Source organism: Panthera uncia, assembly GCF_023721935.1.
Source record: "Panthera uncia isolate 11264 chromosome C1 unlocalized genomic scaffold, Puncia_PCG_1.0 HiC_scaffold_4, whole genome shotgun sequence".
NCBI lineage: Eukaryota > Metazoa > Chordata > Mammalia > Carnivora > Felidae > Panthera > Panthera uncia.
The window spans coordinates 96388428-96402543 of record NW_026057585.1 but is presented as its reverse complement, the minus strand read 5'-3'; the positions used below and the strand labels follow the sequence as shown (position 1 = coordinate 96402543).

The 14116-nt window shown below is 43.2% G+C and overlaps 1 protein-coding gene across 1 annotated transcript in view; it reads left to right on the top strand.

Annotated features, from left to right (window-relative positions):
• Positions 1-848: 848 nt before the first annotated feature.
• Positions 849-14116, top strand: part of DISP3 (dispatched RND transporter family member 3) — a 30720-nt gene continuing 17452 nt past the window's right edge. The window contains exons 1-4 of the mRNA XM_049618089.1: positions 849-1944; positions 2869-3088; positions 12705-12841; positions 13717-13851. Coding sequence (XP_049474046.1) covers positions 849-1944; positions 2869-3088; positions 12705-12841; positions 13717-13851 — 1588 coding nt within the window. The remainder of the gene's footprint in view (positions 1945-2868; positions 3089-12704; positions 12842-13716; positions 13852-14116) is intronic.

Genomic DNA, 14116 nt, shown 5'->3' with positions numbered 1-14116 from the left:
GTTTTTAAGAGTCTCTTATGGTTTGCCTCCCTCCCTCTCTAACTTTTCCCCCTTCCCCTCCCCCATGGTCTTCTGTTAAGTTTCTCAAGATCCACATAAGAGTGAAAACATATGGTATCTGTCTTTCTCTGTATGACATATTTCACTTAGCATAACACTCTCCAGTTCCATCCACGTTGCTACAAAGGGCCATATTTCGTTCTTTCTCATTGCCATGTAGTATTCTGTTGTGTATATAAACCACAATTTCTTTATCCATTCATCAGTTGATGGACATTTAAGCTCTTTCCATAATTTGGCCACTGTTGAAAGTGCTGCTATAAACATTGGGGTACAAGTGCCCCTATGCATCAGCACTCCTGTATCCCTTGGGTAAATTCCTAGCAGTGCTATTGCTGGGTCATAGGGGAGATCTACTTTAGAGTTGCTAACTATAAGTAAACATGATGGCAGTGGAGTAACGCCTCCTGTTGGCCATGAGTTCTAGAATCAAGCATGAAGAGGAAGTTGAGAAATCGTGTGTAGTCAGAGTCCACCCCCCCCCCCCCCCGCCCCAGTATCCCTTACACAGGGAGGAATGTCTCTTTTGTTTGCAAACGGGCTGTGATTCTCCCTTTCCTGTGGCCTCGAAAGCCAAGATCTAGTTGAGGGAGGTGATGGACCAGTAACATATTTTTCTTTGTTTTGTGTACAAGTGATGAAGTTCAGTTGAGTTACATGCCCACGCGATGCAATTCCATCGCAGTATTTGTGGACGGGGCTAATACCCAGGGCTGGGCGACTGCAGCCACAGGACACCGTCTTCTCCCTCTCTCTAGCCTGCTGACCCTCTCCCTCTCCTGTAGGCTATGGACTCGGAGGATGACCCCTTGCTGCAAGACGTGTGGCTAGAGGAGGAGCAGGAAGAGGAGGAAGCAACCGGTGAGGCCTTTAGGAGGGCCCAGAAGCCAGGGCCCCGAGCTGGGAAAGGAGGGCAGTGTTGCTGGAGGCATTGGACCTTGCCTTCCCGGCCGCCTGCCTCGGGCTTCTGGAGCACCCTGGGCTGGGCTTTCACAAATCCCTGCTGTGCAGGGCTGGTGCTCTTCCTGGGCTGCAGCATCCCCATGGCCCTGTCGGCCTTCATGTTCCTCTACTACCCGCCGCTGGACATTGACATCTCCTACAACGCCTTTGAGATCCGCAACCATGAGGCCTCCCAGCGTTTTGATGCCCTCGCGCTGGCGCTTAAGTCCCAGTTTGGGTCCTGGGGGCGCAACCGGCGCGACTTGGCTGACTTCACTTCTGAGACGCTCCAGCGCCTTATCTCAGAGCAGCTGCAGCAGCTGCATCTGGGCAACCGCTCTCGACCGGTCACCAGGCCCCCACGGGCAGTCTTTGCGGCCCCAAGGCGTGGCCCAGGCATATCCCCTGACACTTCCGCAGACCAGAAACCAGCAGCCAATCGGAGTGGGCGTCTTCGGCGGGAGGCCCCAACCCTGGTGGATCTGGCAGCCAACCAGAGTGAAGGCCCAACGAACCAGGGCATGCAGAAGAATGTACGGTGCCAACCCAGCACCCCGCCCCGTGCTGTGGCTGCGGCCAATCAGAGCCGAGCCCGCAGGGGTGCCTCGCGCTGGGACTACTCACGTTCTTATGTGAGCGCCAACACCCAGACGCATGCGCACTGGCGCATTGAGCTTATTTTCCTGGCCCGTGGCGACGCAGAGCGCAACATTTTCACCAGTGAGCGGCTGGTCACAATCCACGAGATTGAGCGCAAGATCATGGACCACCCGGGCTTCCGGGAGTTCTGCTGGAAACCCCATGAGGTGCTCAAGGACCTTCCACTAGGGTCCTACTCCTACTGCTCCCCACCCAGCTCGCTCATGACCTACTTCTTCCCCACTGAGAGAGGCGGCAAGATCTACTATGATGGCATGGGCCAGGACCTGGCCGACATCCGGGGTGAGCAGCCTTGTGTGTGGCTGGGGACACAGCCTGCTGGGGAGGGCCTTGTAAGGGGTGGAGCCCTTGGGTGGGTGGGGCTTGTAAGGGGCGGGGCCTCAGTGAGGCTGAGGGCGGGTCTTCATGAGATTGAGAGAAGGTACTTTAGAGACCCATGGGAAATTTGGCCATGGACTCACACCTGAAGGAGAATGGGGTGGGACTCTGCTGTGGGCAGACTCAGGCTCGAGCTGCCTGCTGGGCGTGACCTGAAGGTGATACAGCAAAAGACTGGCAGCAGGGTAGGATGTGAGATGGGATCTGAGAGAGGCAAGGAAGGTTTGGGTGCAGACCTGGATTGTGGAAAACTGGCCAGTTAAAGAATGGGTGGGGTAGGGCTTGGGCATGAGTTTGGTTAGAGGGAAACCCAGGTGTGGTTAGAGGACCGGGCATCTAATCAGAGGAAGATAAGGGAGAGAGACAAGTTGAAGGGAGACCAAGGCGGGGTTAGTTTGTAGTAATTTAGGGATGAGACTTGAAAGGTGGGGTGGGGCTAGAGAATGGTCGTGGGGTGGGGCTTGGGTGCTTGGGTGTGCCTTCTAAGGGGCACACGGGCAAGATTCTAGGCAGATGAATGGGGACTGTAATGGAAAGGTGGAACTCGAGGGCTGCAAAGACTGAGCCTTGGAATTAGGTGAGGTTCACATGCAAATAAAATGTGAATTTATTGGGGGCTGCCTGAGCAGGTGTGGGGGACTGCTGCTCTTGGGCAGTGAGTTCTTTAAACCGTTGCTCTGTTCCATTTGAGACAGCTGGAGGCAGCCTGAGGGGGAGTGCCACGTCCTTAGAAAGGAGTGAGATTAGCAAGGAGGACAGGATGATGTTGATGGAGGGCTGTGGGGAGCTGCCCTCTGAGCTCCTTGGGCCACCACCCCTGCCCTGCAGGCTCCCTAGAGCTGGCCATGACTCACCCCGAGTTCTACTGGTATGTGGACGAGGGCCTCTCCGCAGAAAACCTCAAGAGCTCCCTACTGCGCAGCGAGATCCTCTTTGGAGCACCCCTGCCCAACTACTACTCAGTGGACGATCGCTGGGAGGAGCAGCGGGCCAAGTTTCAGAGCTTTGTGGTCACCTACGTGGCCATGCTGGCCAAGCAGTCTACTAGGTAGGTAGGAGGTCCAGCTGCACGCAGTGTCTGTTTGTCCTTGTGTATATCAGGAAAGGGCTGTGTTAGGGTAGGAAATTGTCTTTCGAGTGTTTCTTTCTCATAAACCCCAGATCACCTCCCCTGAACCTTCTCCCTAGGAAGTCTTTCTTCCTGAATCAGGGGCAGAGCCAGATACATCCTCACTGTCACTCTGACAGCTCAAAAAGCCCCTTTTCTTGATCAGTGCTGATGGTTAGTGAACATGAAAGCTTTGGAGGAGGTAGGAAATCCCAGGGCTTTTGCCTAAGAAGTCTTGGATATTGATTTTTCTCCTGAGATGGTGCCTAGAGGGCTTTCTGGAAAGAGTACTGACCAGGGAGTATTGGCCTGTCTGCCTCCTCTACCCAGAGAGAGAGTTGGCAAATATGCCTCTACTTCTCTGGGCCTCAGTTTCCCTACTTGTAGAATGGGGATGATGAGTCCCGATACCTTCTGGAGGCATTAGGAGGAGGTGAGCCAAGAGATGTGAAGGTGCTCTCAGGTAGTGGGTGCTTTGGTTGTCCTCCAAACCTTGGGCTATGTGTCTAAAAATACACGTAGGCCCCTCCTCACCCAGAAAGGGCATTAAATAGTTCATCTATCAGTCCTGATGGGCAATAACTGTGATGCCTCTCAGTCCCCTGCCCTGACAGGCCAGCTCCAGGCAAATGAATCATTCTGCCTGAAATACCCTTGTTCCTTCCATTACTCATTCATTGCATTGAGCAACAACTATGATAATCAGAACCAACATTTATGTGGCACAGTGCTGGTATAAGCCCCTTATACACACCATCTCATTTAATTCTCAACACCGACCCAATGAGGCAGGTGCTATTATGATCATCTCCATCTTATGGTTGAGGAAATCGAGGCACAGCCCTATTAAGTGAGTTGTCCAAATTATAAAGCCCATAAGTGGTGGGATTGGCACTAAAAGCCAACCTTTCCAATCCAGAGCCCTTACCCCTTTTGTTTTTATGCCAGTCGCTGCACTAGGAACCTTCTCCTGACCCTGCTTCTTTGCTAAACAAACCCCTGCTCATCCACTAAGATCCAGCCTGGGCAGTTTTTCCCTGAAGCTGGAGTGAAAGCCCACTCCACCCCCCTTCCACCATGCCCTTCCTTCTCACTAGAGGAGGAACGAAAGAGCATACATGAGCTTTGGAGTTAGATATGTCTAAGGTCACATACCGGTGACTTAGTCCACTTGGGAGTTTCCATGAGCTCTTTCACCTCTCTGAGCTACAATTTCATCATGGCACTTGTCAGTCTGTATTTTGGCTGTTTAATTCCTTGTCACTCAAAGTGCATTCCTCAGATCAGCAGCATCTGTTTCACCTGGGGGGTTGTTATAAATGCAGAATCTCCAGGCCTTTCTTGGACCTACAGGATCCTAGATGACTTGTCTGCATGTTAAAGTTTGAGGAAGGTTTAGTTTCATTATGTTTCAAGAGAGTGTGAGTTTGTTGCGGGCTGGGATTGTTCCTGGCTTCTTTCTATAGGCCTGGTCCCTAGGACAGTGCCAGGAACCCCTTAGTAGGAATTTATCTTGGGCATGAATGAGTGGGTGGGTGGGGGTGGATGAACAAATAGAGGTGTTCCAGAGAAACGTACTTGGCTAGGGTGGGAAACTGGGAGGGGCTGCCTGCAGGAGGATCTTTAGGGTTCAAATACCAAAAACTACCACTGCGTAATATGTTCAGCTGTTAAGACAAAACCTCTGCCTGGGTAAAAAAGCCTCTCTTCCCGTTCCCATCACTCTAGAGCTTCATAGGAGCAATGAAAAGCAGAGTCCCTATAGACTTTAGTATCTTCTTTTGGAATAATTGGATCTTTTTACTACTTTATGACTGGTTACCCAAGAGATGGCAACATGCACCTTGACTTAACTACAGAATAATACAAATGATCACTTTCACTACATCTCTGATAATATTAGAATCTTAGAACATGTTCACTGCTTTTATACCCTTTAGCCTTTTGCATTTTGTTGCATGCATTTTAATTCTAGATACATTAAGCCCCGCATGATATCACATTATTATTTTACTAAGTCAGTACTCATTTATATTTACTCACATATTTACTTTTGCTGTTGCTCTTCATTACTTTCTACAATTTCATGTTTCCCCCTAGAATCATTTTCCTTGTATCTTTAGACCTCTTCTTAATAGTTTTTTTTTTTTTTTTTTTAAATTTTTTCAACGTTTTTTATTTGTTTTTGGGACAGAGAGAGACAGAGCATGAACGGGGGAGGGGCAGAGAGAGAGGGAGACACAGAATCGGAAACAGGCTCCAGGCTCCGAGCCATCAGCCCAGAGCCTGACGCGGGGCTCGAACCCACGGACCGCGAGATCGTGACCTGGCTGAAGTCGGACGCTTAACCGACTGCGCCACCCAGGCGCCCCATTCTTAATAGTTTTTTAAGTGCATATTTGCTGAGGATAAATTCTGTGTTTTTGCCTAGAAAACATCTTTATTTTACTTTCATTTTTGAAGTATATTTCTGCTGGTATAGAATTGTAAGCTGGTAGTTATTTTCTTTTAGTACTTTAGAGCTGTCAATCCATTGTGTTCTGACTTCCATCATTCCTGTGGAAAAGTCAGCTGTAAATATTTTTGTTGTTCCTTGGAAAAATTGTCTTTTTTTTCTCTGGCTGCATTTAAGATTTTTCTCCTTGGCTTCACCAGTCTTACCATGAGTTATGTAGGTGTAGTTTTCCTTGAATTTGTTCTGCTTGGGGTGCACAGAACTTCTTGAATCTGTAGATTGATAACTTTCATCAGTTTGGGGAGTTTTCCTGGCTATCACTGCTTCAAATATTGCTTCTACCTCATTCTATGTTTCTTTTCCTTTTAAGATTCTGATTACACAAATGTTAGATTTTTTTTCACTGTGTCCCATGTGTTTTCAGGGATCTTGTCTAGGTTTTTTATTTTTCATTTCTATGTTTTGGTTTTTGTTACTTTCTATGTTTCGTTTCTTTCTGTGTTTTAGATGTTCTAGTTCACTGATCCAGTCTTTTGTTATATTTAATCTGCCACTTAATGTCTGTTGACATTTTAATGGTATGTTTTTCTGTGGAGAATTTCCATTTGATTCTTTGTTATTTATCTAAATCCCTGGTGAAATTCATCATTGTATTTATTTTGTCCATAATATCCTCTCTGTCCTTAAACATATTATTATTATTTTTTAAATTATCATTATTTTAAAGTCCTTATCAGCCGACTTTCAACATAGGGATAAGCTGTGGATTTGTTTCTGTAGTCTGTTCTTTCACTTGGTTTTTGGTCATGTGGTCATGCCTATGAGTATGCCTGGTAATTTTTATTGAGCGATAAACATTATGCATAAAAAAACAAACAGGTCCAGGTGATATTATTTCCTGCACAGAAAGTCTATCATTCCTTCCACTAGGCAGACAGAGTTGTGACTGATCACCTTAAGTAACCAACCATTTTGTTGAGTCAAGGCTGTTTTGCAGCCCTGGAAAGTCTCAGTCTGCCCCTTGTTTGCCCTTGGTTCTCTAGGACTTTCTACTGGGAGTCTGGTGTATTCTGCAGAACTCTTTCCCCTAACAAGTTCCAAACTCTAATCTTTGTTTCTCAAAACTACAAACACACACACACACACACACACACACACACACACACACACAAACCAACAGAAACTCCATGCCACGTTTTTAAAGAAGCTTTCTGCTTAGGTTTCTAGCCTAATGCTTCATGCAGCTCCAGTATTTAACCAAAGTGCTGAGGGGAAACTCTGCTAGTTCATCTGACTCCTAGCCTCGATTTTCACATCTTTCTGCCTGTGTTCAGAATCAGCAGATGCCTCCAGGGTGAAAATAGCTGTAGAAGAACAGCTTACCTTTCCTAGGTTCTTCCCTTTATGGAATCTTTCTGGAGTCCCTCTACTTCTCATTACTTCAGGAACCTTCTACTGTCATCAAACAGATGATTTCTGAATTTTATCTTTTTAGTAGTTCTTGGCAGGAATACTTGTCTTCCATGAACTATTCCTTTATACCTGAGAGTGAAAATTGGGGCCTGTGTCTTTTTATAGCCAGCAACTAAAATAGGACCTGGAACTTAGAAGGCACTCTATAAATGCTGTACGAATGAATGAGTAGAATGAATAACAATTTCTTGGGGCTCCTGAGTAGCTCAGTCGGTTAAGAGTCCAACTTGGAGTCAGGTCATGATCTCATGGTTCATGAGTTCAAGCCCTGCATCAGGCACTCTGCTGTCAGCACAGATCTGCTGCAGATCCTCTGTCTCCCTCTCTATCTGCCCCTCCTCCAGTTGTGCACTCTCACTCTCTCTCTCTCTCAAAAACAAATAAACATTAAAAAAATTGTTTGAATTTTCAGTTGTCTACTCTAATGAAAGATCAATTGATCTATATAACTAAAAAAGTAGATAATTCAGAGATCTTTTCTATTTTACTTTTAAGTGTTCTGTTTTTAAAAACAGCTTTATTGAGATGTAATTGACATACAACCAACTGCACATACTTAAAGTTTACAGTTTGATTAGTTTTGACACATGTATATACCATGAAACCTTCACCATAATCAAGATAGTGAACATATCCATCACCCCCAAAAGTTTCCTCATGTCCCCTGGCTAATGAGTCCATCCTGCCTCTTCTTGCCTCTCCACCCCTACCCCAGGCACCACTTTCTGTTTTCTATTACTGCATACTGGTTTTCATTTTCTAGAATTTTATATCCATGGCATCATATAGTATACACTCTTTTGGTTGACCCCTTTCAGCCTAATTACTTTAAGTTCTATCCATGTTATTGCAGCCATTGATAGTTTATTATTTTTAGATGCTGAGCAGTAACCCAGTGTATGGAGATGCCACATTTTTTAAATTTTTTTAAACATTTATTTATTTTTGAGACAGAGTGAGAGACAGAGCACAAGAAAAGGAGGGGAAGACAGAGGGAGACACAGAATCCGAAGTGAGCTCCACGCTCTGAGCTGTCAGCACAGAGCCCAACACGGGGCTTGAACTCACAAACCGTGAAATCATGACCTGAGCTGAAGTCGGTTGCTTAACCAACTGAGCCACTCAGGCACCCCAAGATGCCACATATTTTTATACAGATATCCAATTGTTCAAACATCACCTGTCAAAAGGATTATTCCTTCAACAAAGATTGCCTTTGTACCTAGGACAAAAATCTATTGTTCATAGATATATAAGTTAATTTCTGGACTCTCTGTTCTGTTCCATCAATCTGTTTCTTTATTTGCACATGAGTACCACACTGCCTTAATTTTGGTAGCTTTATACCATATCTTGTCTTTATACCAAGTCTGTTAAGCCTCCCAACTTTATTCTTTTTTACAGTTATTTTAGTTATTTTAGGTCCTTTGAATTTCTATTTGAATTTTAGAATTCACTTGTCTGTTTCTCCAGGAAAAAAAATGTCTGCTGGGATCTTGATTATGGCTGTGCTGAATCCATAAATCAACTTGAGAACTGACATCGTAACAATATTGAGTCTTCTTACCCATGAATGTAGTATATACATCTTTTGTCAGATGTATCCCTATTTCATGTTTTTATGCTGTTGTAAATGGTATTATTTTCTTAATTTTAATTTTCAATTGTTCATACTAGTATATAGTAATATAATTGATTTTGTATCCTGTAACCTTGCTAATCTCCCTTAGTAGTTCTAGAAGTTTTTTGGTAAATTACATTAGATTTTTTACATAGTTAATTATATCTTATGCTAATAAAAACAGTTTTACTTCTTCCTTTCCAAGTTAGATGCCTTTTATTTTTCTTTCTTGGCTGATTGCACTAGCTAGAACCTCCAGTATAAGGTTGAATAAAAGTAATGAGAGAGGACATTCTTGTCTTATTCCTAATCAAAAGTACATAGGGTTTTTGTAGATGTCCTTAATCAGGTTAAAAAGGCTCCCTCTATCCCTAATTTGCTGGTAGCTTTTTTTTTTTAATCAATAATGAATGTTGAATTTTTTCAAATGTTTTTTCTGTGTCTAAAGAGAGATCATACAATTTTTCTTTTTTGGTTTAATGTAGTGAATAACATTGATTGAGTTTTTAATGTTAAGCCAAGCTTACATTCCTGGGGCAACCCAAGCCCCCCCCAGCTCTTGGTCATGATATAGTTTCTTTTTTATATAGTGTTAGATTCTATTTTGTATTTTGTATTCTGTTTGTATTTTGTGTTCATGGGCACAATATGTTCAACATAGATATTGGGCTGTAGTTTCCTTGTAATGTATTTGTCCTATTTTGGTATCAGGGTAATTCTGCTATTATAGAATGAGTTGGAAAGTATTCTCTTCTCTTTAGTGTTCTGGAGAGTTTGCATAGAACTAGTATTCTTTCTTCCTTAAATATGTGATAGAATTCATCAATAAAACTGGGCCTGAAATTTTCTTTATGGGAAGAATTTTTTAATATACATAGATAGGGCTATTAAAGTTAGCTATTGCTTCCTGCATGAGCTTTGGTAGTTTTGAGTCTAACATTAAATCTGTCCATTTCATTTAAATTGTCAAATTTGTTGGTAGGAAATGGTTCATAATATTCCTTTACTATCTTTTAAATATCTGTAAAACTGTAGTGATGTCACATCTTTCTTGTGTATTTTCTCTTTTTTCATGATCATTCTGACTAGAGGTTTATCAAATTTTTTTTAACCTTCTCAAAGAACTAGCTTTAGATTTCTCTGATTTTTTTTTCTATTGGTTTTGTTTTGTATTTCATTAGCTTCTCTGATCTTTGTTATTTCCTTTTGTCTGCCTACTTTACATGTAATTTTTATCTTGTTCTACTTTTTTGAAGTAGAAGCTGAGGCCATTAACTTGAAATGTTTCTTCTTCTCCAATACAGGCATTTATTGCTATAAATTCCCTTTTGGTACTGTTTTAGCATATCCCACAGATTTTCACATGTTGTGTTTTCATTTTCATTCAATTCAAAATACTTTCTATTTCCCCTTTGATCTCTTTTTTGACCTGTGTGTTATTTAAAAGTATGTTATTTAGTTTCCAAATATTTGGGAATTTTCCAGATATCATTTTGTGGCTGATTTTTAATTTAATTCATTTGTGGTCAGAGAACATACTTTGTATGACTTCAGTCCTTTTAAATTTAGTGAGTCTTGTTTTATGGTCCAGATTGTGGTCTGTCTTACTAAATGTTCCCTTGTGCACTTAAAAAGAATACATATTCTGCTGTTGATGAGTGGGGTGTTTAATAAATACCTGTCAGGTCAAGTTGGTTGATTGTGTTGTCTTGATGAATCAAACGCTTTATCATTTTGAAATTGTCTTCTTTATCCCTAGTAATATTCTTCGTTCTGAAATTTATTTCATTTGTTATTAATATAACCATTCCAGCTTCCTTTTGATTTGAGTTAGCATGTCATATATTTTTCTTTTTTAAATATTTTAACCTATTTGTTTCTATACTTAAAATGGGTTTCTTGTAAGCTTCTAGGTCTTGCTTTTTTTAAAATCTAGTCTGTCTCTGCCTTTTAATTGGGGTGTTTAGACCATTTATAGGTAATGCAGTTATTAATATGGCTAGACTTAAGTCTCTCTTTGTTCCCCTTTTCTTTTCTTTTGCCTTCTTCTGGACTGATTCCGTGTTTTTTTATTATTATGTTTTATTTCCTTTGTTAGTCTTTTTTTTAAGTTTTTTAAACATTTAATTATTTTTGAGAGACAGAGAGCAAGCAGAGGAAGGGCAAAGAGGTAGGAAGACACAGAATCTGAAGCAGGCTCAAGGCTCTGAGCTGTCAGCACAGAGCCCAATGCAGAGCTCAAACTCATGAACCACGAGATCATGACCTGAGTCGAAGTAGGACACTTAACTGACTGAGCCACCCAGGTGCCCCTCATTTGTTAGTCTTTTAGCTATAACTTTTTATTTTAATGGTTGCTTAGGGTTTATAGTATATAATCTTAGATTATCACAGGCTACCTTCAGATGACATTTTACCACTTTGTGTATAGTGTAAGACACTTCCAGTAGTATGCTACCATTTCTTTCCTCCCAGCCTCTATGTATTGTTCTCATGTATTTTATTTTCATGTGTGTTATCAACACCACACTACATTATTATTTTTGCTGAAGTGGTCAATTATCTTATAAAGAAACTTAAATAAGCAATAAGAAAATATTTTATATTTGTTCATGTCATTACCATTTTTAATCCATTTTATTCCTTTGTATAGATCCATATTTCCATCTGTTATTCTCTTTGTACCTGAAGGATTTACTTTAACATCTCTTATAGTGCAGGGATCCTGGAGATTAATTCCTTCTGCTTTCATGTATTACTGGGGCGCCTGGGTGGCTCAGTTGGTTAAGTGGCCAACTCTTGGTTTCAGCTTAGGTCATGGTCTCATGGTTTCATGAGTTCAAGCCCCACATCAGGCTTGGGATTCTCCCTCTCTCTCTCTCTCTCTCTGCCCCTCTTCTGCTCATGCTGTCTCTGTCTCTCTCAAGATAAATAAACTTTAAAATTAAAATAAAATAAAAAATGAAAAAGTCTTTATTTTCCCTTTGCTTTTGAAGTATATTTTTGCTGGGTATAGAATTCTGGGTCGATGTTTTTCCCAATAGGTAAAAGATGCTGCTCCATTATTGTCTCACTAGCACTTGTTTCTGATGAGAAGTCTCTCTCATCTTTGTCCTTCTGTATGTGATGCGCCTTTTTCCTCAGGCTGCTTTTAAGACTTTCTTTTGGTCACTGGTTTTGAAAAAATTTGGTTATGATGTGCATTGTTGTCATTTCATTTCATTTTTTTTTTTTGTACTTGGAGTTTGTTGCTCAAGCTTCTTAAATCAGTGGGTTTATAGTTTTCCATCAAGTTTGGAAAAATTTCAGCCTCCTTTGGGGAGCCCCATAACCCATGTATAAGGTTATACTGAGACCCAGCAACTCTCAAGGCCGTTAGTCAGGATAACCATAGGGCCCATTTTGCTTCTCATCTCTCAAGAATCATCATCCTGTGTTGTCTCATGTCCCGATTCTTGTTTTATATAGTTTCTCTTATTTTTTTTTGTTAGTTTTATGGGGAGGGTAAATCTAGATTTCATCTTATCACTGCATCGTGTCCAGAAGCAGATATCACTCCTGTTTGTATTTTAAAACTCTACTTGACCAGCCCGGTTAACATTTTTGTTATTATGAAGAATAGTTTGTGTTAAGTGCACACTGAATAGCAGTGTAAAACTGCATAAGTGGAAGCTGGTTTGAATTTAGAATTTTGCAGTGAACAATTGAGTATTGGGAGATGATGTAGTATTTGACTATAATTGATTATTATCTGTGTTGAGCAGGGTCTCAACCTTGACTGTACGTTTGAATCACCTGGGAGATTTTTAAATACTGATGACTCAGCCCCACCCCAGAAATTCTGGTTTAATTTGTCTAGAGTACGGCCTGGGCATCAGCAGTTTTGGAAGCCCCCAGGTGATTTAACATGGAGCCAAGGTAAAGAGCCCTGTGGAGGTGGGTATCTCCTGCTCCTCTTCCAAGTGTCAACAGTACAACCCACTTCTGTCTTTCCTCTCCCCTTCCAGCAAAGTCCAGGTTCTGTATGGGGGGACAGACCTCTTTGATTACGAGGTGCGCAGAACCTTCAACAATGACATGCTCCTGGCCTTCATCAGCAGCAGTTGTATTGCTGCCCTCGTCTACATTCTCACCTCCTGCTCAGGTAGGCCTCCTTGGAAGGCCCAGCAGGAGCCAGCCCCTTTCTCTCCTTCCTGTGTGCTCCTGTCCGGCCAAAGCCTGCCTTCTCCAGAATGCCAGAAATCATCTCAAATCCATTGTGTCAAAGGATTCTGGGGAAGGGTGCTCAGAAATCACCTTCCAATCCCAGGCAGGTGGACTGAGGTCCAGAGGCAGTTTGGGCCATACCTGAGGGCCCCTGCTCCTGGGACCTCACGTGGTTAACCTTTTGCCCTTTGACCATCGTTTTCTTGCTAAAAATTTGGTTTTGGGGAGTCTGGAGTACTGGACCCTTCTTTATGGATTATTCTGTAGCCTGTTTTACAGTCCCAGTGCAGCTGCCCTTCTGTCCCCAAGGTCACTTTAACAGCATCATCTTTTCCATGTACCCTGGCTGCTTCTCACTGCATATACAGTGGGTACTCTCTATTGCCCAGGTGAACAACAGATTAGTAATACCTTCACAAATGGAAAAGACACTCATTCGTCCATGTAACAAATACTAATTGGGCACCAACCATGTGTCAGATGCTCTGAGATGCCAGGGATACAGTGGTGAACATCACCAACACATTTCCTACCCCCACGGAACCTCTAGTCTACTGGGGTGACAGATGTTAAACATATAATAATTCCCTACTAGCGATTGAGGTAGGTTCTGCAAAGATGAGGGCCTATGAACCACCTACTCAGGTGGCTTCCTCTGCCACTCGGGCTCCTGCCTGGCCCCTTCTTTCTGGGCGTGAGAACTGTGCAGAGCACACCCAGGGTAGTGCAGGGCTGCCACAGGACCCAGCTGTGTCCCTGAAGGGTGTGTGTTCTGCTGGATCCTCCCACTGTATCCCCTCTTGCCCTGCCCAGTGTTCCTGTCCTTTTTCGGGATTGCCAGCATCGGCCTCAGCTGCTTGGTGGCTCTCTTCCTGTACCATGTGGTCTTTGGAATCCAGTACCTGGGCATCCTCAACGGGGTGGCTGCTTTTGTGATAGTGGGCATTGGTGAGTTGTTTCTGTGGCATGGTGGGAAAGGTGGAAAGGAGGCCAAGATTTGGAAACAGGGGCCTCGTTCTGGAGACGGGGGCTGGGGAGGGCAGGGAGAATGAAGGGCAGGGCTTGGATTTCGAGTGGGTAGAGCCAAAGTTGGATGGGTCTTTCCAAACTCCAGACTGAGAAGGAGGACTCCCCTGAAGCCTGACCTCTTGGGGCAGACTCAGGATTGGGCTAGGCCCAGCTTGGGCCTGATTCTGGATATAGCAAAATGATC